The sequence below is a fragment of the Amblyomma americanum genome, chromosome 3 (assembly GCF_052857255.1).
Source record: "Amblyomma americanum isolate KBUSLIRL-KWMA chromosome 3, ASM5285725v1, whole genome shotgun sequence".
Classification (NCBI taxonomy): Eukaryota; Metazoa; Arthropoda; class Arachnida; order Ixodida; family Ixodidae; genus Amblyomma; species Amblyomma americanum.
This window is the reverse complement of record NC_135499.1, coordinates 120,724,665-120,748,460: the sequence shown is the minus strand read 5'-3', so window position 1 is coordinate 120,748,460 and position 23,796 is coordinate 120,724,665. Positions and strand designations below refer to the sequence as shown.

Here is a 23,796-nt window from a genome sequence, read left to right as displayed (position 1 = left end):
ACATGTTCACATTAGTAATTTTGCACGGACGGCTTTAAAGACGATGGCAGTAGATTTGCATAGAAAAAAAATCCAGATGAAAATGCATTAGAAAGTGAGGCGGTCCAGTATAACCTTTTTATCTATTCCCCACTGCGGTTGCAGTAAAGAATATTCAATCGGCTTTTTACATGCTAACCCTTCGTCAGAGCCGGTCAACAGTAGAAATACCAGCTCCACCACTGATTTTGAGTGCAGCGTTCTTTACGGTATCGATATTCCCCTACCCGCTGCGGTGGGTCAGAGGCTTTGGCGTTCGGCTACTGACCATGTCAGCGGATGCGATCGTGGCCGCTGCAGCCTTATTTCGATGCAAAAGAAATACAGAAGCGACTGTGTATTCTGCAGTGCCGGTGCACGGTAAACAACTCCCGGCAGTCTAAATTAATCCTAAGTCTTCCAGTGCGGCACGTTACAGCCCATAAATCAGAATTCAGTGCTCATATACTCAAACAAAACAGCCTATGGAACCAAAGTATTATGCCATTTTTGTTTGCACCAAGAAAAATACTCTAATATGTAACTCAAACTGCACGTAGTACCGATTATGCACAGAAAGCGGAGGAGATAAAAAAACGAACCGGGGGAAATCACCACCAAGCCCTAAATTTTTCTTAGTTTTAAACAACTGTTTCAACTGAAAGCAATTCATTTACCGATTGTTTCTATTTCTGGCGCGAACAACACACACCCTAGTTTTTTTTTTCCACGCTCGAGTCCATCTTATCTAGGAAACGCGCTACACGTGTGCCAGTAAACAAGGGTCAAGCTCTTTGTGCAACTTGTGTCATTTTGTTTCTCTCTATGCGCGGCGTCAAAGTCCCTCACACTTACTTTTTTGAGACAATACATCATAAGCGGAAACTAGAGGCTAATAAAAACAATACGTTATCTGAACTGTGCTTTAGTTCATCTGCCTACCTAGTTTACGAAGAGAGCACGGCGTCAAAGCGCGGGGCCGAAAATGTAACAAAAAGTAACAGCACAATCGTAAACGAGACAAGGCCAATGCTTCGAAAACTCAAGTGTGGTCGCCCCGACGACGTCTGAATTGCGGCAATTTGATAGCTCGCGCTGGCCAGGGAGCTCGCTATCTCGGTCCGCAGTTTCCGTACAACTGACCGGCCTGACAGCAGCAAGGCTTCCTTTCTTCCCGCATCAACAGTTTTCCGAGTGCCGCGGTAAATAAGGTATGTTCTTCGAGTTCATCTTCCCCGTACGAATATGAAGCACACTTTTAATTTCGTAGCCCTGAATGAAGTTGCATGGCGTCGTCAGCTGTGCTAAGCGAAATGCCGGGTGCTTCGACATTTTACGTATCTCTGTTATCCATTCAATAATTGTATTCAGATAGGCCGGGCGCGGCGTGAATTTCTTCTGCTAGAGAAAAACGTTTGCAGGCGAAAATTTTTACTATTTTTTTATCTTTCTACGGGACGATATAATGAGAATTATAGCGTTATCGTCGCTCCTCCCTGGAATTTATAGGCTCAAAACCAGTTCACAGAATTCAGCGCAAGAAATGGGTGCCGATGCAGCCCTTAAGTGCATACTTTCCTTGAAATATCTATCTGTTCCGGAATTCGCTCCGGCGCTGAAAGAATGCGAACGTCTCATTGAGTGAGAAAAATTGTCATTATTTTGTATTTCAAGATGTCAATTTCAAGCGACATCAGCCTGATACTATCAATAATATTTGTGCACGCATTATGTCGCGAAAAGTTCTACAACAAGATGTTCCCAACGCAATATAGGGGCACATGCCCGTGGTGCGGGGCCACACCCACACTTTTTCACATAACATGGGAATGCGAACGAAACAACGCATTCCGAGAACACAAACCACCGAGTGCGGAGCACTGGGAGAGCCGGCTCGTCAGCTGCGAGCTCGCCGTCCAAAAGAGGATGGTAGAGCACGCAAGGGATGCAGCCAAACTCAGTGGAGCCCTGGACTGAGGGACCACCCTTTGCTGAAGAAGCCTTCCCTGCAGCGCAGCGTGAAAACAGCGACACGCAAAGCAAGCAAGAAGACTTCTGATCGCCTAAATACTTATGATTCAATAAAAGTTTTCCTATCCTATCCTATCTGCATTTGGAAGTGGCTTTAAGTAAACCGCCGTGTGCTCTACTCGCGTACGTTTGGAAGTGGCTTTAAGTAAACCGCCGTGTGCTCTACTCGCGTACGTTTGGAAGTGGCTTTAAGTAAACCGCCGTGTGGTCTGCTCGCGGACCGTCGGGGGGCTGTAGTTGCTGCATTCGTCCGGACACAAAAATGGTCTTGCTTCGCTCCAGATGCGAAGACCCATGAACTCAAAACATGTTGGAAAAGGGGGGGGGGGGGGCACATAAGCTGCCCCTAAAATATATGATGCGATAGCGTCAAAGACGGGGTCGTCTTTGCCTACCACTTCGCAGACACGGGTACTGTTCTTTTTATCACCACCACATAACGCCAAACCTCTCCTAAGAAGCACAATGAGGTATCATTAGAGATTGCTCCTCTAGAGCACTCCTTCTATGTAATCTAGGCTCCGTCTACATGCGTGTATATGCAGAATTGGGGAATCGGCATACATGGCACATCTTTCGACTCAGCATTTACTTCGATGTATTGAGTGCTTCTTGCGTGATCACATGCTGTGACTTTTAATTTGGACATCCATTTGGCCGTGTTGATGAAAGAATCGTACTTCACCTTTTTTCCCGGCTTTTTTTTTTGCTTCGTGCTGCTTCATTGGCTTCCTGACTCTCACGTGGTTTATTATGGCTTTATAATGCGCGGCTTGGCTTCACTGTAAGCAGTTGGCACTCAGCGCCCGTCTTGTGTTTCTATGTTTCTGATGTTTTCTGTGGCGTTCTTTTGCGCTGCTCTCTTATGATTCAAGTATGAACCAACTATCCGAAACTTAAATTTTACCTGAACCCTTTTCGTCAGCCTCCACGTTTCTGCTCCGTAGGTGAGCACCGGCAAGATACAGCTGTTGTACAGTTTTCTCCTGGGGGATATTGCTAAACTGACATTCATCCTTCCTTTAAGGTGTTGGTGAGCGCTATCTAAATATGGAAAGCGACGAGCACGCAGAATGAAGGGCTGCAGGACGAAATGTTCGTCTCTTTCCGTATTTTGACAGCACTCACCAATATCTTCAAGGATGTATTTTTAACTAGCCCCAGTAGCAGCTGTTTTACCATTCATGATATTAGAGAACCTGCCATACGCGCTCCACCCCATTTTTGTCCTTCTAGTTATTTCTCCTTCTCATGATCCGGATCAGCTGATTCTACCTGCCCTAAGAAGACGCATTACTTTTTCACTTCCAGCACCTCGCTGCCAATTGTGAACTGCTGTTTGCTAGCTAGACTGTTGAAGATTACATTTGTTTTCTAGATATTAATTTTTGAAACCACCATTCTGCTCTACCTGTTTAACTCGTTGATCATGATTTGCAGTTCACCTCCTGAGTGACTGAGTAAGGCAATGCCATCAGCGAGCAGCACATTATTTAGGTATTCTCGCTGTACGACGAACGAACTAGTGGTTTTTAGAGGAAAGGAAATGGCGCAGAAACTGTCTGACTCCAAGGTGGACACCTCAACCACCCCAATGCATCACAATTTTGATGGGGAAGTCTGGGTGGTGGTAGTGGTGGTAGTGGTTTTATTAAAAATAATAGTAAAAAGGAAGGAAAAGATTTTTGCTAGCCCTGGCATCTGCCATCGATACTGAAGCACCTGAGCTGGGGCAGCGGAAATAAAGGATAGCAGGCAGAATGGAGAAATGAAATGAGAAAGGTGAGGGGACTGGAAGAGAGGATAGGGGGAGAAGTAATATGTACAAACTATTTACATATTACTTCTCCCCCTATCCTCTCTTCCTGTCCCCTCACCTCTTTTATTTCATTTCTCCATTCTGTGTGCTATTCTTTATTTCCGCTGCCCCAGCTCAGGTGCTTCAGTATCGATGGCAGATGCCGGGAGGCATAAATTCAAGGTGCACATGTCATCGGTTCGAATCCTTGTCGCAACCTAGCCTCCAACTTTACTAGCACATGCAAGTTATATGAAACATGGAACTGAATGAAACCACCTAGAACGCCGTACGGGGCAAACGGTTCCGTCAGAATTTTCGCTAGAATTTTAGCACATGAGTGGAGCCACATGGAGGTCGGTAACTGGTATATCCAGATTAACGACGTGTATATGGTCGTTTGAACTGGCAGTGCTCGGCTTGCTGTGTGCGTCGTACGGCCGCTTGATGAAGTCACCCTTTTTGCTTGCCATTGCTTGTGTTTTCTGCACCTATCCTAGTAGACAGACACACAAACACGCTGCGAGCGTTTCGCCTAAAGGGACTAGTAATGCTTTCGCATAGCACTTTCTTGCCACCACAACCTGGAAGCGTGCCCATCAGCACAGTACCAAGGAGATGGGGACAACGCCCTTCTGTTTGAAATCTTCACAGGGGCTCTCCTTAAAATTCAACGCCGCCACGAGCTATTAGACGTGAATCTGACATGTCGCTTGTGCGTTGCACCGGAAGAGTCCCTCCTGCACATCTTGCAGTAATGCCCTGGGCTTTTCGTTGATTCCCGATGGTGCACCCAAGACGAGAGCCTAGCCCTCACAGGTGACGCCGAAAAGGACCGAGTCGCACACGGCGAAGCCGCGAAGGCCTGGCTAGAACAACTGAAATGACTGTTTAGGAGCGCCGCAAAACTGAGAGAAAACCTGAAGAAAACATCGCACAGCTAGAACCACCCCCACCACAGCAACAGCCAACACCTACCGCAACAGGCCACCATATGAAGACGACCACGACAATCACAGCCGGTCCTGCAGCTATCTAGTACACGTACGTACAGCCTCCACAGCTGACCACGGCTGCATGCGGTGCAATGACTCGACTTTGGATCCCTGGCATTGCTGCCACACTGGATTGACCTGGTTTGGTAAAATAAAACTTCAGTGAGCTGGACGGTGTCTCAAAGAGTGAGAAAATACTGTGTTTCCATTCTTGCTCTTTTTCCTTCCTACATTTCCTGCGGAGACAAAAAACGCCTGCCCTCAGTCAAAAGGAATTGGGCCCCTTACTTAATTACTTACTTACTTGTTTACTTAATAGGATGGTATTAAAGGAGTATATTGTTGAGATCTGGCTTTTAAAATTCTGCCTCCTCCAGCATCGACTAGTCCTGGGAGCCATAGAAAATTATTCGCGTGCACAGTCGCATTTCGATGGAGGTGAAATGCTAGAGGCCGATATAATAGGTCATACACATTACGAGGAATTTGGGAAAAGCGCTTTTAGTTCCCTGTTGTCTACCACTTGGCGAATAGCTTTCAACATTCTTGATGCCATCCATGACGTAAAACAAAAAGATAATGGCCGAGGTGCTGCAGAGCGTAACGTGAACTGGCTGGGCGCAGTCCAAATTCCTGGTTAAGGCCGCACGTTAAAGGGGCACTGAGGACAACGCTATCAAGACTTTTTTTGTCAGTAAAATTTGATAGTTCGGCATTTTGTGGCTTTGTTGCCTCTTGTCCGGCCGCGAAAGGTGCATTTATTGCTACAAGATTGGGATTCGAAGTTGAAAAACTTTTCCTCGCCGCTACAATTCAGACTCGGGACTCTCTGATGACGAAATAGAAGAAAAGTGAAGTGGCGGAAACGGAAACGAGAAGTTCATGATTGCTGACGGTGAGCGCTGCGCTCCCGCCTAGCAGAAGCCGAAATAAAAACCACGGCCGGCCAGACGTTGAAGGCTTCTATCAACCGTCGTCGCTTCGTTTATGTTTGCACCGATGTTACCACCGATTCTGACAAAGAAGTTCTCGCAAAGACCTGGGGCCTGCATTCAGCGACTTCAACTTCACGCATCGTGCGATTCTTTTGAAGGCCAAGGTGGCGGGTCTGGCAAGAAAGTCCAAGCGCCGAGCAATCGGTATAGCGTCGCTGTCACCGCCGAACCACCGTCACGACTGGTTTGTAGCGGCTGGTATGTGTGGGCATATTTAAATGCTGTAATAATAACTTTCGTAGGGCTGGTTATGCAACCCAGCGTCTTGGTACTCTGACGAAGCTAGCACGCCGAGAGGTGCGCTTGCTAACGTGGAGGCGCGTTGAACATTGCCTATACACAACTCTTTTTCCTTGTCGCAGTTTCGTGCCGTTGCACGAACTTCGTCCGAGGAGCACTTACAAAACCACTTGGAAGTATTCTGTTGCTCTGCCCTTGTAAATCTAGGTGCTTAACGAACCGATGCCGGCACGCAGAACGCATAGCCGGGGAGCACCCCAAAGCATACCAAAATTCAGCTGGCCGCCTGTTGCGCCGCCAATTTGAGGCTTTCTTTGACTTTAAACATCCAGGTCGCCTTTTTTCCGTCTTCCTCGTGTGATGAAACTGCACTAATGGTTTCAAAAGAAAACTTGTATACTTCAATATTGATTGAACACGTAAAGCTTCACGCACATTTGTAAGCCTCAGAGGCCTATGGTGTCTTTTCTCCTATTTCATCACCACGCGTGTACTTGCGAGACTGGCCTGTGGCGGCGATACCTGTATTTTAGTTCTTGCTGTTTTCTACCTTATAAAGGCTTCTTTTTTTAGAAAAGATGGTGTTTTTGTGTTTAGGACGTGGTATTGTATCGATACAAGCCAATTTCAATTTCTCCTTAGTATACCTTTCCCGGCCGAAATTCCAGAGTCCTCCACTGCAGCGTTAGCCTATGTAGCTTTAGGAAATTGCACCCATAACACCAAACCAAACTTTCTGATCCCCGCGGTAGTTTTTGAAGTCTTGCGCCGTGCGGCACACTGTTGCAGGTGCGAAAAAACAACAACTTGTCAAGATATTTTTCTGCTTGCCTTTAGTGCGCCTCATTTCGCGGCGGAGATGGACGCCCAAGAAGTCGTCGATAAGGCAGTGGCGAGGAGCGCGGATTCATTGCATGCCGTCGGCCGGTTCTTGTGGGAGAACCCCGAGACTTGCTTCGAGGAGCACAAGGCGCACGATGTCATTTGCACTTTCCTGGAAGGCGAGGGGTTCCAAGTAAAGCGCCACTATGCCCTGGAGACGGCCTTCCGAGCTGAATACGGAGGTAATAGGGAGCACCCTGGCATGATCACATGCGGTATTGGCATGTTTTTAAGACGCTGTTCACAAGTGATGCTTGAAATTTCTGCTCCTTCGACTCGAAGCGCGATGATAGCTGGGACTCGGCTAATTGAGTGCGCGAGCAATTTTTTTTGTAGCAGGCAGGTCACTCAACATCATTGTCCATTTAAAAAAAAAAAACATTGCTGATTGTCCTCGAAGAGACGCTTGTGTAGCTGCGGTTTTTTGTGAGGGTATTTGACGCGGAACCTTAACAGTTTAGGCCATACACGTACTTTTGTAAGGAATGAATGAATGAATGAACTTTATTCCCGTCATCATGGGGCCTCACGGTCGGGGCGCAGCAATTAGGAGGGGGCGCCTCCCGGCCGGCTATCAGCACCGGAGACCGCGGAGAGAGTCTTGTAGTAAGCTGTCTCCGTACGTTTGTAAAGATGTTATATATAGGGCACCTTAAATTTGCCGCGTTTCTCAATACAGCGTACAGTGATTGTGCTTGGTGTATTCATGGTACGTAATGACGAGCGACTACTTAAGGTTGTGCTTTGAGCCAGCCATTTTTATGACAGAGTCGTCACTGCGCCTCTACTCACGAACGAATTGCAGTGGGCCCTTCCCCCGTGGTGGCGCTCCTGTGTGAGTACGACGCACTGCCAGGCCTGGGTCATGCCTGCGGACACAATCTGATCGCCGAGAGCGCACTCACCGCAGCTGTCGCAGCTCGCGAACTCATGAAGGCTTACAGCCGTTCATGCGGCACACAGCTGCAAGGCAAAGTGAGTCGACAAACATCGTCTAGTATAGGCATATCACAACAATATTTCGACATCAGCACTTTGACACTTTTTTGATAGTCGTGAAGGCTTTACTCGCCTTTAAATGCCTGGTTTCCGTACATAAGCAGGTAAGGTTTAAAATGGGTGAAATAAAATACACAGCATTCATGTCATTTCCCTGGATATATGACAGTGCTAGGAGTGAAGTGCCCGCGAAACTTTGTAAGTTCCGTAACTACGGCTGTAATTAAACCAACAGTAAACGAACAGGTAGTTACATCATCAAAAGACAGCGTCCGAGCTCGGCGCTTAGCTTGAGCTGTTACCCTTTAAATGCAATGAAAGATAGTGCGTGCATGTTCCTCCACTAACGCCCAACGAATGTTTCAGCTTGTCTTTGCTTTTTTATGCTTTAGTTAGGAGCTGTCTCATTAGCAAATCTCAATATTTACTTTGAATGTTTGCTGAACTTGGAATAGTCCTAGACCGTATTACAAGTCAAGCCAAGGGCTCATTCTGACTCCCGACGCGCCCAGCTCGTGGTGCTGGGCACGCCCGCCGAGGAGGGTGGCATGGGTAAAGAGCACCTCCTGCGAGCCGGCTGCCTTGATGATGTGGACGCCGCTCTGATGGCGCACCCTGAGAGGAGAAACGTCCTCCGCATCGTGATGTCCGCAAGATCCGGCGTGAGTTGTGCATGCGCACCCTGCCCACTCAGCCGAGGTGCAATAGTTTTCCACTAAATCTAAGTGAATTCAATTTGTGCTTGCAATACTGAGCTCTCATTTGATAGCGGAGTTTGTTTTCACCGCACATGCCCAGTAATTATGGGCAAAAGCATTTCTGAGCGGGAAACCGCTTATGAACGCCATTTTTTATATAATGTAAGATATCTCTATAACAATGGCGGAAAATCTTCAAGCGCCGACCAATCGTTAAAAAGGATTACGTTTCGGCCCCGTAAGCCGGGGCCGAAACGTAATCCTTTTTAACGATTGGTCGGCGCTTGAAGATTTTCCGCCATGAACATACCCGACCAGACGGGTTTCCGTCGAACCCTGGATTTCATCGCACTCTATAACAATCAATATATCCGCAGATCACTCGACGACAGTCTTGTATTTATTTTTCTATTCACGTTTTTGGTGTAATCATAAGCGTTCCCCCACTGCTTTTTTATGGCAGTCTTAATTGTTCGATGCGTTGGACGGAAACACTTTAGAAGAAAGATTTTTCTACCTATCAGAATAATAGACCTTACCTTCAATATTTTCATAAGAGTGTGTTACAATTTCCCAATTTTCGAAATTTTTGCCCGCGAAAGCGGGGCATGACCCAGTGTAGGTTATGTCCAGGAAGTACTGAGCATCGGGTGCGGCAGTGAAGTTTATTACTTTACTTTAATCCAATATGATTCTGGAGCCGCGATGCCATAGCAGTGAAACCTCCTTAGAGCATCAGAGCCGGAGTGTTCATGTAGAACTCAGTTTACTGAGTTCGCGTTAATTCCTTTTCTTTTTAAAGATCAGTGCCGTCTTCGAGAGTGCGGACCTTCAGGATCGTGGGGAGCAGTCGAGTGCATTGGATGCCGCTGTGCTCGCCTACTGCAACATCTCTTTATTGAGGGCCCGTCTCAACCAAGAATGCAAAATGCATGGTAAAATTTGGCGGTCAACATTCTTGTCCCAACATAACATGAATGAAAGCGCTTCGAAAAAACGCCCATGCTTAAAATCAAAATTTTCCGCATACGTTCTGGTCTGTAAAATCATGGCGGCCTAGAGGTGCTGTTCAGGCTTTGTTCATTAAATAACAGTAACCAAGAGTAATGTGTGGGTAAAAAACAACGTGCAGTACCATACCGGTTCAATAGAATTGTACTTTTGTGGTCAGCATGCTTTATCGAGAGTCCGCAAGCACCACGCATGACAGCGCCATCACCTGTCCAGCCAATATCCCATTCGAAAATATACCGAATCGAGTGCCCCTTTCACATTCCGCAGCTGTACTCTAGCCAATAGGGGTCTAATGTCGCGAATGCTTGAGGAATTAAAGGAATTATGCGCAAGACAATTGGGACTTCCTTTCGCTTAATTTTTTAGCTGCGTGGGCCGCCCATAAATAAAAAAAAGACCAAATTCGATTCTATAGCATCCATGAAGCTCAAAGCAGAGACCGGCTGCCAAGAGAAGTGTTTAATAAATATTTTTACGTTTATTCGCTGGCTTTTAGCATCACAGGAAGTCTGGACATTCAATCATTCGATGTTCTATAAATGCAGTAGCCTTCATTATGGCGGGTGCTTCATATAATGTAAATATTTTGCTTTGTCTCAGGCATTCTTCTGCGCTCCGAGGAAGTGCCAAACGCGGAAGTTTGCCGTAGCCATCTTCACTTTTGCGTGCGATCGCGCACCAGCCAAATGCTCCAGAAGGTTCAGCGTGACGTGGAGGCGTGCATGGAAGCTGCTGCTAAAGCCACAGGCTGCGCTGTGAAGATATCAGAGAAAGGGATTTTGAGCAAGCACATGCATCTGAACGAGCCCCTGCTAAAGGTATTCCAACGGCGCGCCGAAGAACAAGGTACGCTTAATTCACGACTAATACAGTTTACCAAGGCTTTAGAAAGGTGGTAATTCATTTGAGGTACAACCTTCGGATCTGCTTCTTGTGTCAGCCTACTATAAAGCCTGCATACAGAAAAGCTGCGATGCCTATATAGCCCGGTTTCAGTTCTAGGCGTTACCGACATCTGAAGTTTCTAGAATATGGCCTAAACTCTGATACATTTTTTTTAAAACCCGCTCGCTTTAAACTCTTATATCAGAACATTATAGTGCCCTTCACCGCCACCTCACTCCGTAGCCCATGCCAGGCGCACTAAAGTTACTCATCCAGCAAATGCGAGAGAGCATGTCGAAGATTCGTTACACTTAAACAAATTGTCTCAGCCCTGTACTCCTCATCCGTCAATATTTTCCACTGCGCATTTATCTTTCCTAACTATACATAGAAGTGCAGTTTAAAGCAATGTCCCTACTCTCTTGTGGCAACGAGGTGAAGTAACTTCACAGGAAGTCGCAAATGAAGAAGATAGAAGTGGCTTAGTTAACTAACAACTAAATCTAACGTCTCGCTGAACACAATGCAAGGAACAGAAAAAAGTCACATCATCTTCCATGTCTTGGTTGAAACTTCCTACGGTGCTGCATGATGCTAAGTCCAGAAAAGCGAAAAGTTGGTCCCTTTTCTTTCTTGAGCAGTGTTTTGTTCACCGAAGTTTTAATTCAACACTTTAGTCATTGTTTTCTTTCTCATTTCTCCCATTATCTGCGCCGTTTCCTGCCAAGAATACCACTCCAGATAGCCCATATTAGTAGGCTTGTGCAAATTTACCCTGAAATATTTTTTCTTGGTTTCCGCTGCCAACCTTCAAAATTAGGGGGCTTGCCCTTTCGGCTGCAGTAACGTGGAGAAATCGGTTTACTTTGAGAGATTTTTGATTGTCACCTATGTGGTATTACCCCGATTGTTTTCCCAATACTTCGATTTATGCACAGCATTGACTGTGAACAATGAGACCTTTAGCTTAGATCTCATGGCCAAAACTTCTAAACATCCCTAAATATTGCTCCCGCATAGTAGTAATGCCAGTGCTACAAATGCAGTTGAAAGAACAGCATTAGATATATTGGTTTAAATGCAATAGAAACCGTTTTTACAGTAAATGAAGCAGTTACAATAAATTTCGAGGCGTTGAAACAAAGGTTGTGGAATTAAGGACCCAAGCGAGGTATAATTTTGCTATTGAAGTGCCAGTGAGTCCCGAATCACTTGTGCAGGTGGCACTATTTGTTCAAGAAGTGGTGACTGCAGTCCGGAGAGCAGAAAGACGGCGAAATTGGTGTCTAACCAAAACTCTTTTTTTTTCTGCTGACTCGGCGGCGGCGTAGCGACAAGCGTGGTCGGCAGTCGTCGAACAGAATTTTCTCCGCTCCCGGCCGTGCTCAATTTAAAGCTGATAGCGAACTTTCGAGATAAAGCGTGCTAAGTTAAAAAAAAATTCTGGAACGAGGTACAATAGGCTCCGGCGGGATGCGATAAATCGAGATAGATCTGGTCACCTCTTGCATCCACAAAGTGATAAAGTGGCGCAGCAGCAGCTTTGAAGATTGAACAGACAAACACTACAAAGTTTCTCGTCATATATTAGGTAAAACCAAATTTTAGTTTAAAAATAAATATTCGAGCAGCTGCGAACTCCTGATAGACTGTATCTTCGTGATCATTTGCTTTAAATTAGACAAGTTTAGCATAATCACTGCGGATAAATGCTATTCGCCGGTAACTACATGTAGACTCTTAAATTGTCGATAAGCTGTCTTTCCTAAGCAAATTTTAACCGACATAATCGTTGTGCATTGGCTGTGCAGGAATGTCGTTCCTTGACGCTATGGACTGCCGCCCTATGACGACCGGTGCTACATCGGACGTTGGCAACGTGTCGCACCGTCTGCCAACCATCCACCCGCTGTTCCGCATCGAGTCGACCGCTATGAACCACACAGCCGAGTACAGTCGCGTCGCCGGCATGAGGCAGTCCCAGGAGAGGGCTCTGGTCGTGGGGAAGGCACTGGCGCTGACAGCCCTCGATTTGCTCCGCGACCAGAGCATCCTGGACGCCGCGTGGGAGCACTTCGAGCGCACCCGCAAGGAGCTTCGTGACTGACGAGCAACATGAACACATTAGAGTGAATATGTAAGAAACGGCTATCTACAGTTTCTAAACGGCGTTTAATAAAACTGAACAAGAATTTCAACGTTGCTTAGTACTGCCAACATGCGACTTACTGTCTTCAATATAGTCTTCAAGCCCATTCATGCGTAGTCGTCGGGTATCGCGTATTCACTCTCAATGTAGGAGAACTGATAAATTTAAAATGCTCCGTAAAATGTTAACTGGACGATGAATTTATGGTCCATGGTTGCCGAAAACCGACAGTTATCAGAACTCAAAGCTACGATTTCTTTTCACGTGGGAGGTATTGCTACGCTCCTCCACGTATCATTATAAAGTGTCCTGGTTTTTGTAGTGCGTTTTTTGGCTGCACGCGTATCATCATCCATAGTAAACGCAACTGAAGGTAGCCCTACACAAAGGTGGCTAAACACGCCAAAATAACACTAAAATTAGGCAGCTGTGAACAAATAGAAATGCCTTGACAGGCTGATTTACTTTTGTGTTACCAACGTGTTTCCCTTTCTCTGCTTCTTTTTATTTGAAAGTTATCATTTTGCACGGTTATGATTTCGTGCTGTATTTTGCGTACTTCTTGACAACCGTTTCTACTACATGCACAAGCAGAAAATAGGCTCTGGCCTGATACGATCTGTAAAGCTGAAAAAGTATCGGCCACCTTTCAGGCTGCGCTCTGTCCTTTCAAGATATAACAGCGTTACTGTTTGGCAGCAGTGCAGTCAAGAGTACCAATCACCTTGAGACTTTATCCTTGGATTGTGCTTCTAAAGCTGCTGCGCAGGATGGATTGTAGGCAAAAGAAGACAATTTTGGAAGTGCGCCGCATTTCGGTTTCTTTTATCTCGGCAAAATTTACCGCGCCACTTTCGTCCCCATCTCCATGGTACTTGCCCGTCGAATTGTGCAATGGATCCAGTGGAAGTATCGTGGCCGTGACCAGCTCACAGAACTGATCCCTGGAGTACACTACGCGCATATTCTGCTGCGGTGCGGTTTAATGCAGATACGCTGGATACTAATGTTCTTGCTGGGTACTAGCGCTGGAATAGATCTAGGCCTGATGGTATTACGTTTCCCGCCATATGTGATCTCACCAGTAGAGCACTGAAAGCGCTGAAGTGTCTGCTGTCTGTCTCACTTTACTGCCATATGAACCTTAAGTTCATTTTAGGGCCTTGAAAACTAGGCATGCATACAGGGGTCCATGGAAAGGTTAAAGCTTGACTGCGGCTTCATGGGTGCTTTTATAGGAGCATTCATCCCGACAAATTGTTTTTCAGTCAGCATATTGTGAGAGGAATGAATCAGGTGATTATTTTAGCGCTCTTGGAAGAATAATTAATCTAAAGAAGCTTGTCGGATTGCCAGCCTGCGATCCATTGTTTCTGAAGAGCGGTTCAAGGATCGCTACGATAGTCACCGCCGGCATCTTGTCTCCGCTTCGAGCGATATATCGCCCAGTCAGGCGCCCGGTCAGGCGCCGCGGCTTTCACCAAAAGGTACTGGCCCCTTACGATGACCCTTACGTGCTGGGGCCAGAATTATACAGTGACATCACATATCAGAGTGCGCGCCTCACCGCAGCTGGTTTCCCTTCCGCGAAAACTGAACTCTCACAGCCGCTCGTCTGAAGCCATGCCACTCTCGGGACAACATAACTCTCCCGATGGGATCCGGCTGCGCAGGGGGCAAATGCCACGGAGAAGCGATGACAAAGCATTAGAAGAAAAAAAGAGGTTGAAGTTGGGTTTGTCGGACGCTATACGGGATCCGCATCCACCCTGGCCACTCCCCCGTCGTGGGTATGTGCCATTATGCCTGAGGGCATCATCATCATCAACTGAATTGGTACGCCTGGTACACCTGGCGTGGACTGACCTTGAGCAAAGGTTTTGCGCCCGAAACAATATCACTGCAGGGCACATATACGCGTATGAACACATTTGCCTTTTGGGAATTTTCGGCCAAGCATTCGGAAATGGGCGCCAGCCAATGTACAATTCTTTTATCATCCAAGCAGCTGCGTAGGCGGCAGATGCAGCTGGAGAGTTGAGTGCTTTTACAGTTGTGCGCGCACTCGCTATTCTGTCCGCCGCTGCCCCAACGCAAGCATACTTAATATGTTATCCACGACAGGTTTCAGGGCGTTCTCCTGTCGCTTTCGGAACACATCGCTTTCTTAAGCAGAGCATCGCGCAGCGTTTTCAATTTTTTACATGGTTCAGTGTTTATGGCACTTGGCTGCTGACCCAAAAGACGCAGGTCCGATCCCGGCCGTGGCGGTCAAGTTTCGATGGAGGCGAAATTATAGATGCTCGCGTAGTGTGCGATGAAGTGCACCCTTTAAAGAACCCCAGGTTGTAGAAATCTCCGGAGCCCTTCACTATGGCGTCCCTCATAGCCTGAGTCGCTTTGCGACGTTAAAACTGCATAAATCACAAAGCAATATATTAATTAAAGGGACCCAGAAAGAGGTTCTCAATATAGATGCGATATGTCTGGGATGTTAAAAGACGCCGCTTCATAATTATCCTCTAGCAAGAAATATTTTAATATGTTTTGAGGAAGCTGAGTTATATGCAGACAAAATTTGAACTTCCGCTTCTTTGCGCTTTTCCTTCTCTCGCACGCCAAAACGGCGGCGCTCCTCCACTGGCCCAACTAAAGCCCCTTGATAATATGGGGCTTTAGGCCCAACCTACTCGGACCCTCCCCTACCTCAGCCGCCTGCCGCGCGCGCGGAGTGGCCACGGCCGCGGTAGCGCGTGATGTCTGAAAGAATTTGGCGCTGTGAACCAATGATAACCACCAATTGCTGACCTCACTTGCACGACGTGACGTCGTATGCCAGGTCTTCGCGCGAAAGCCCCGCACCGCGTGTCGCCGCAGGTGCAAAAGTGGGAATTTTTAAAAAATGTATTCTAAATTTCCCGCTAGTTTTTGAGGTCTTGTACGCGGCAGGGACGCTCGGTGGCCTGTACTCTACATAGTGCAAGTATTTTAAAGCCAAGCTTAAACACCCCTTTTAGTGGCCCTTTAATGCAACGCACGCACATAGGCGGATGATCTCAAAACAACCGACGTGCAAAAACAGTCTCACGAAAGCGAAAATTAAACTACGCAGGGTTGTTCTTTAAGGTAACGCAATCGCTTATTTCAAGTCAATCCTCTTAGATCCCTTTCACAGCCATTAGTTCACTCACTGAGCGCTAAAACCTGTCGACGCAGTCGCGGGCAGTTGTCGAGTCATCCTGTGTGCATTTCTAGACTGCCGCTTGGAGGGAAACGGCGCCGTGCTTGCCTACTACAGGGATCTTCCCCATGTGAAATCTTTCTTCGGCTTCTGTTTCGTAGGGCCTCTGTAGACTGGGACTGTACCAGCTTCTACCATGAGAGGATGGTTTAAGTTTTAACGCCACAGCATAAAAAGGCCGAGTAGAATTTCAACGGTCCTTCGTTTCTTCGAGGATGGTTCACAAACCCTTCCTCTAGTGTCGTTCGGCTTGGAAGATGGACAGGAGGCGAGCTTGTAGATGATGACAGTGGAGTATATATTTACAGCATACATATACAGAGAGTTAAACTGGAAAAAGCAGAACTGAATTTACAAAAGAACAAACTTTGCGCTACTTTACTCATCGACCGGGCAGGTTAGAGCCTAAGTAGCATCGCGTTACATGCTAAGCATGGAGCCCCAGCTCAGACTGGACTGGACTGCATCCGTTTACATGCGCTTTTAAGCACTTGATTAACAAAGGACTAAGGGCGTTTATTTTCAGTGGCCCGCCCTAAGCATCAATTCTCCAATCAAAAATAACATGAGAGATGGGGACAACTCCTTGGGTTGGGCTTAGCCTCGAACCCAGGGTCTTGTTAACAACACAAACTAAATAAAAAACAAATACGCCACCACTTTCTCTCAAGTGAGAGTATCCACACGCTCTCCCTTCGGAGCTAATCCTTGCCTCAGGCATGCCGCCACCCATAATCGGTCCGCGTTGCCCGTCAGCAACAGAGGAGGGGGCGAAAAGGCCCACGATGCTGCCGCGCTACCGACGGCTGGACACAGCTAATAAGCATGAAGGGGTTTGTCTGTCGCTCCGGAAACCAGATTAAGCATCGCCCCTGTCTTCCCACATTCTTGGTGAGCACTGCACAGGTGTTCGTCATGGCCCTCCTGGGAATACGCTTTTGTTCACGAGGCATGGCGGGAGGCTGTGGACGCCTTCCCGGCGATTGCCCACGTCGTTAGGGGGGGGGGGGGGGGGGGAGCGTGCGTCAAGCGACCATTTTCGTTCCCCGTATGTACTGGGGGCTCTCGCTTATACTGGGGAGCGGTTTCCACGTGTGCCGGCGTCCTGCTTCCTGCAAAGGTATGCAGCTGGAAAAGAGGGGCGGCCTTACAGGCCGTGAAGACGGCAACTTTCTGGCGGCGTCGGCGTCAGGGTGAAGCTTCCAGCTGCCAGGTGCCTTTCGTGGCAGGTGGTGTTTACGGGGATTTCCCTTTCTCCATGAGCCACCTTTCAAACTTCCCCCACAGCCCTCGCCACTCGTAGGCAAGAGGAGGGAGACGCCGGACGAATAATTGAAGAATTATTCAGCAAAAATGAAAATGACATAGAAGAAAATGACTCGAACAGCAGGCCTACATGCTAAATAGGCATCCTTCCGAACAACAATCTCTAGCAGCAACATCAGCGTTTCGCCGGCGCCGGTGTTGCTGCTATAAAACTGTGCGAAAGAGAAGCCGGCGAAAGCTACTTCCTTTCTCATCGCTACGGAAGAGCACCCTGGGTCTCACAAGCCCATCGATGAATGTGTTCGAAACAACCACCTGCCGATGCAGTGGCGCAGCGCTTAACCTTTGCGGCTTTGCGCCGGTAGTGGCACTTGGACTCGAAGCGACCTATCTATGGGATACATTGTGCGTAGGAATCAGAGCTGGAATAGACTGGCGAGTGAAAGAAAAATGCCATCGCTTATCGTTCATATCACTCTGAATGATCGCACCTAAATTCTGTGCTTCTTCAAAACATGCCTGTGGTCCTCCTGGACAACACGGTACAAACCTGAGCCGTCGTTAATTCACCGGCATTACAGATGTCATTACGCCAAAACCGACCTGTTGCAAAGAAATTTTCTAATTGGTACAGAGTGTGATTACGTCTCAGGTGTCACATGAGATCCCAGGACGAATCGCAGCGCCCTGCCAAATTTGAAAATCCGTCACCACCAGAGGAGCTGGTTTGTTGCGACTGTATGAACATCGCTACTGGAGGGGGCAAGCATAGGAGGGGTCGTCCGAGTGTTAGGTGGACTGATGAAGTCGTAAAAAAATAAAATAAAAACTAGAGATCACTGCTACTACCCGCATTAAAGGAATTTGAAAACGTTTACGCACTCTGGACACTGGTCGCCATTCAAACTTGACGCCATGATTGCTTTTCTTATTTCAGAAATTACTCACCTTAATTAACCAGTTTTTCTCATATTATACCCTCTTTTCATCTCAATAACCCATTTTTCAAATTTGGCGCCTCGATTCGTTTTCAAATGTTGCGCTACCGTTTGTTCCCGCCCACTTACTATATACCCGTCCTGCCTATTTAATCGTCCATTGACTTTTTGTTTATAATAATTACCTAATTGCTGCACGTCAATCACTATTACTTATCATTTATCAAGCTTTTTCATTCGAAATGTTTATCTCGCTTTTGCACAATTTCCTACTAATTTCCCGTTCATTCCCATTTTACCGTCCACTCACTATATCAACGTGCGCGCTATTTCGACGTCTTTTTTGACAACCTATGACATTATTTTTGGGAGCATCATTTTCACGTCTTCCTCTTTGGAATACTACCACTCGTTTGGCGCTACCTCGTGTGAAAACGTCACAACTGCTTCGAGCACGTTTTGATGGCACGTTTTGCGGACCCGACACCTTCAACGTTGCGTAGAAATGCTATCGCAGTAAAAAACGTTTATCGCCGTGAGCGGGGCTCATAGCTGCGGCGGTGCCCAGTGATCAGCTTAGCTCGCCACTGCATTAGACAACTTTGCCATAGCCGCAGCCTAACATCCCGTGTGTTTAACTGCCAGTCTTTCCAGCTGTGCTTTACATGTCGTCGTCTTCATCAAGAACTTCCATCCGCGCGTAATGGATACAGAACCCACCGCTATCCTATTGCCCTCTTAAGGTGACTTAAGCGGCCCTGAGATTTTTTTTCAGGCCATGGCCTGAGAATGATGATGTTAGGTTGATCGGACCTTGACAATACGCGTCATGGGTTAACTACTGCCTAGAGTAGGCATACTAGCGCCCAACTAGCGTTCAAGATTTGCATTAATCCTCTTCCTAGATGCGCCTTCAGCAATGCTGATTAGAGGAAGAGGACATGTTATTGTCCACCAAAGGCTAGCAGACCAGAGCGGCATCGCAGTTAATCAGCGCGCGGACTAGGCCGCACAACCTACCCACAACTGCGGTGATTATGTGATTATGGCTATGATCCCATTTGCGACAGCATAAGCAAAGAGTAGGCTTCGAAAACTTGCGCAGGTGATCATACTTGCTTTGTGGAATTCCGACCCAATCTTCGAATCCGCGTGCACAATTCTGTACCGTGATCTGGAGCTCAACTTGCACTCAGCTTACTATGACGTGGAGCAACTTTGCTGTTTAGTTTGTGGCTTGGTAACTCATTTAGGAACCACTAAGCATTTTTATTATTTCTATTACATAAGGTAGAATTCCTTGGGAGCTGCCGCCCCCTCTTCCCCTCTTCCCTTTCCTCCAGTGGACGGTAGCAAACCGTTTTCGTCAATGCTTAACCTCACCACCATTCCTTCTCCTCATCGTCTCATTAGAAGTCATGGGTAAGCGTTTCGCAAAATAATTCTATCTCTGATACCAAAACATAAAGACATCATGTAAGGTATTTCATTGCACGGGAAAGAACCTTAACATAGCTAATCGGTTCGCTCGATTAATATGTTCTTGACAGAATAATAAAGGAAGAAACGATGCACAAACAGAAACACACAAGTACGCGGGACCGAATGAGTTCGGCAATATCCGCTGTCAGTCTGGGAGGTCGTAGTATACATGCACATTGGTCCGCTCGTGAATCCATTTTGTAATGATCCACTTCGAGCCTACGAGGACCGGACATCCCACGTGCTCCGTCAGAACGTCCGACAGTTTCTTCTGGTGCCAAAACGAAAAGTGCGCGGGAGCCTCGTCCCCCTCGTAAGGTTCTAAATTGTACCAGAAGAGGGCGGCCCCTGCACGCGGCTTGACTGCGACGGCCAACCTCACGAAAGCAGTGGCGCCCCCTGACTGCACATCCGAGAGGTACATCAACATGGTGGCCAATCGGTTGCCATCCCTGCGGTCCACGCGGTCCGCAATCTTGTCGAAGGACATCCCGTCCGTATGCGGTGTGTAGTGGCCAGCCAGGCCGTAGTTGGCCACCTGGTACTCCTCAGCAGACTCCAGGGATAGATCCGTGGCAACCGCTATACGATGGCTTATACGCTGCAGCACAGGATAGTCTATTTCCCAAAGCCAGGCAACCTTGAAAGAAATTACGCGATGACACCGTTAAAAATAACGCCCGCTCAAACGTAATCAACTTGAGGTTTTTAGTGTCCAAGGATGCTATTCGAGATTATGCACTCTTAAATGTACTACTAACTGCCGCAGTCTAGTACAGTCCTTTTAACTACGTCAAAAATTAACCAAGGACGTATACTTTTCCATTGCATAATAATTCACCATAATCATCATAAGCGTAAGTAAGCTCACTTCCGCACAAAATGCTCTACATTTCACTCCACTTAACCCTATCCTTAACCAAGTAGTGCCACCTTACCACTGCGGCCGTGCCAATCTCATCCACCCAACTGACTTTTTGACACCGCCTGCCATGTAATAAATACCTCCCAGCAATTTCTTCAAGGAATAAATTGACAGCCCGATTATTTTGTTACCCTAATTCCACAGACTTTTAAATGAATGCGAAAATAAAGCACACCTTGTTGCCAAGCATCAGGACTGGTCAAGCGAGTCACATAATGGAAATACTGTTGGAAGTTAAATTCTACTAAATTTTCTGGCTGCTCAACAGGATAAAAGAAATAGAAATCAGGATTTGAAAGTCTACTTGTATAAGGGAGCACAAAATGAAATAAAACTACAATTCCCGTTTTCTGGAAAAACCTAGTAAACAAACCTCGAAAAGGTGCTGCACTGCTAAGTGGCCTCTGTAACACAGACGCACTAACTAATGATGCTTTTTATTTCTAAATGTGTATAATCCCTGGCGAACAGAGCCTAATTTGCGCTTGAGCTTCATGACATTATTTAGGAAGCTGAACAGAACTTATATTTCAGATCTTCACCTTTCTGGCGAATTAAGTTGGGCATGCAGCGCGTTCAATGTTAAGTAGTAGTAAGTGTTTATTGATGAAAAAAAATATTAAAAAAGGAAATTAAATGTTTTTTGCCAACCCCGGCATCTACCATCACTGTATCGGCGGCACCTGAGCTGGAGCGGCGGAAATAAAGGAAAGCAGGCAGTATGAAGAAATTAAATGAAAGAGGTGAGGGGACAGCAAGAAATAGCATAGGGAGCGGTCATATTTGCACTATTTACAAATGATAACAATAAAGTTGTTCAGGTTGTGCGAGTGTACAGACAAGAAGGAAAAATAAAATAAAACACACGCGCACAACACTTTGCACACAACGGCTGGGGTGGGGCGCCCAGCGGTTAAACGGCCAAGGTAGTGCACACGGAGGGTTCGGTCACAGCGCATCCCTACGTGGCGCAGAACAGATGGGACGTCAAGCCCATCTGTTTGAGAAATGCACTGAGCCTCGCCATAGTTCGCTCACGGGAGCGCGCACTGCCCTGCGGCCACAATAGTGTCTTGAGCGAGTCTGGGAGTATGCCCAGCGCTATGTAGGCTGCGAGCATATCACGACGAGCGTCAGCGAACGTGGCACAGCGAATTCAATCTTAATTGTCAAAGTCGGGATTTTGGAAAATTAATCTCAGACTGTTCAAAATTTAGTTTTCATAGACATGGACTCATATGAGATTTTTTCGCTTCTGACCTTACGTCGAGAATTGTGAAAATTCTGAGAATTAAACCATTTGAAACATTTTTTACACGAGTACTTGCGCACCTTGGTAAGTAAACTTACAATTTTAACCCCTCTAACAATAGGCGAGGAAGTATTTGAATTAGCAATTTACAAAGGTGATTTGTTCCCACCTTGCTAATGCGTTTCCAGCTTGTAGAACCATGCGGCCCAACGCCAGTGTAGACTCCACCTCGCCGAAGCCCATTTCGTGTCACTTGACGAATTGAGTTTATCTCTGCTGGAGAGAGGAAGCCGTGTAAGAGAACAATCCGGGGTTTCAACGAAAGCACTTCTATCCTAAGTGGCTGAAGCAGCAGCTGTGGGTCCCCGAAGTTTGTTGACATTTTGCAGACTAGCCGGCCCGTCGTAGACCTCAGGTCGGCTTCTTGTTTGCACACAGATTTGTACTCGCCGACGTCTATGCCTGGAGGCCGAGGATAAGGGGTTAGGCGTGCATTACTCCCGAATGCTTGCTCCTGAAGAGGGTACCTCATGTCGTTGTCTTGAAGCCAACGAAAGCCCACTTTCATCCGGCTGGACAGCAATCCAGGAATAATGGCAGCCCGTTCAAGGGTTGTGCGCGACCATTCGGACACGTTGCCAAAAGGCCCAGCCGCGAAGCAGCCTCTAGCAACAGCAGCCATCTCTTGCGGCGAAACTGGCGGTAGCCGGCGGGACAACATAGAGGACATCCTGGACACCTCGATGCTGTAGGCTTGTTGCAGTTTGCAGATTCCGGCAGCAGCTCCACACAGGTCCAGGTCGGTTGGCCACCAATCCTGAAAAGACGGAGGCCTTAATGCCCTGCCCAGGCTTCCAATTGGCTGGGGCGAGGTACGGAAGAGTGGATATGTGTACAAACTTCCAATACGGCTGCCCAGGATAAAAGTGGTCAAGATGTGTGGTTCAGCGTGCCGCGAAAGTCCTCCCAGAAACTGCTCGTACCTAAGAGTGGCTTTCTTCAGACGCCTGTCCTCCAGCCAAAGAAAAAAGCTGACGTCTTCATAGGCAAGGGACTCTGTGACCAAGGACTCTTGCATGTTATCTGTGGAAGTGAACAAATCACCGCGGCATGTGACAAGCTCGTATACAAAAGATAACAAAACACAGTGTCGCCACTTGGACATCCTAACTAGCATTTGTAGCTTCATTTTCTTCTTCCCTGATATCTATGTGCATGAGGAGAGTCTATAAGAAGGCGCTTTGATATGATGTTTAGGGGAGATCTCAACAGGATAAAGCAACGCAAAAATAAACTGATAAATCTGAGGCGCACATCTTAATTTGCTCAGTGTGCATCCGCTTGCGCTCGAAAGTTGCAAAAAATATCTACCCACTATCCCTCGAAAACAAATTAACGCAGGGATGCTTGCTCCCTCCTTTTTCTCTGCGCGTTTCTTTGGGAATTATAATGTACATACTAGCTAACCTTCCCTTTTACTATCGACCCCTGAAGTTTGCAGTGAGGGGAAACGGGAGTCGCTCAGTAATGTTACCTTCTGAAGATCGCTAGAGAGATAATAGAACATATATGAATTTTCGCCCTGAACGGTGGGCAATCTCCCCCGCACTAAGGACCGGGAGAATATGGTGTTCGGGTAAGGGAAGGGACAGCCATGCAGTGTTGCTTCGAGGCCATTCAGGGAAGACAGATTACCAGTTTGGGGTACCAACGTATTCTCAGACCTTGTTTAGAGATCCTTTTTCGAAGGCCTTTGATCGGGTTACGCATAACAAACTATTTAATAAGGTTGAGACGACAAGAGGTCAAGAGACTATAGTTAACTGGATTAGAAATTATTTATCAGATCGAACGCAGTTTGCAGAAATAAACCAACAAACTCCCCACATAGTCCAAGCTGTATCCGGTGTTCCCCAGGGCAGTGTGTTGGCCCCCATCCTCTTTTTAATCTTCATCAATGGTTTAGCCGCTAATGCTAATGTCAACAT

At 46.9% G+C, this 23,796-nt stretch overlaps 2 protein-coding genes across 2 annotated transcripts; one reads left to right on the top strand and one right to left on the bottom strand.

Moving 5' to 3' along the window:
- Positions 1 to 941: 941 nt before the first annotated feature.
- LOC144124848 (xaa-Arg dipeptidase-like) lies at positions 942 to 12,772 on the top strand. Its single transcript, XM_077657758.1, has 7 exons — positions 942 to 1,229; positions 6,915 to 7,141; positions 7,765 to 7,934; positions 8,471 to 8,620; positions 9,459 to 9,591; positions 10,271 to 10,516; positions 12,367 to 12,772. The coding sequence occupies exons 2-7, from the start codon at positions 6,937 to 6,939 to the stop codon at positions 12,660 to 12,662; spliced, it is 1,200 nt and encodes a 399-aa protein (XP_077513884.1). The 5' UTR covers positions 942 to 1,229; positions 6,915 to 6,936; the 3' UTR covers positions 12,663 to 12,772.
- A 7,004-nt stretch (positions 12,773 to 19,776) lies between these two features.
- LOC144124067 (prolyl 4-hydroxylase subunit alpha-1-like) lies at positions 19,777 to 22,886 on the bottom strand. The gene is made up of 2 exons (XM_077656736.1): positions 21,978 to 22,886; positions 19,777 to 20,271 (listed from the first exon to the last, which is right to left on the bottom strand). Exons 1-2 carry the CDS (start codon positions 22,884 to 22,886, stop codon positions 19,777 to 19,779), a joined length of 1,404 nt encoding a protein of 467 aa, XP_077512862.1.
- Positions 22,887 to 23,796: the final 910 nt, after the last annotated feature.

What these genes read in the sequence shown, in the direction of transcription:
- LOC144124848 (XM_077657758.1), top strand. Translation starts at nt 6,937, where the DNA reads ATGGACGCCCAAGAAGTCGTCGATAAGGCAGTGGCGAGGAGCGCGGAT. An exon ending in CTTCCGAGCTGAATACGGAG is followed by an intron (nt 7,142 to 7,764) that starts GTAATAGGGAGC and finishes AACGAATTGCAG; the next exon opens with TGGGCCCTTCCCCCGTGGTG. An exon ending in CCAAGAATGCAAAATGCATG is followed by an intron (nt 9,592 to 10,270) that starts GTAAAATTTGGC and finishes GCTTTGTCTCAG; the next exon opens with GCATTCTTCTGCGCTCCGAG.
- LOC144124067 (XM_077656736.1), bottom strand. Translation starts at nt 22,886, where the DNA reads ATGCAAGAGTCCTTGGTCACAGAGTCCCTTGCCTATGAAGACGTCAGC. An exon ending in GCTGGAAACGCATTAGCAAG is followed by an intron (nt 20,272 to 21,977) that starts GTGGGAACAAAT and finishes ATTTCTTTCAAG; the next exon opens with GTTGCCTGGCTTTGGGAAAT.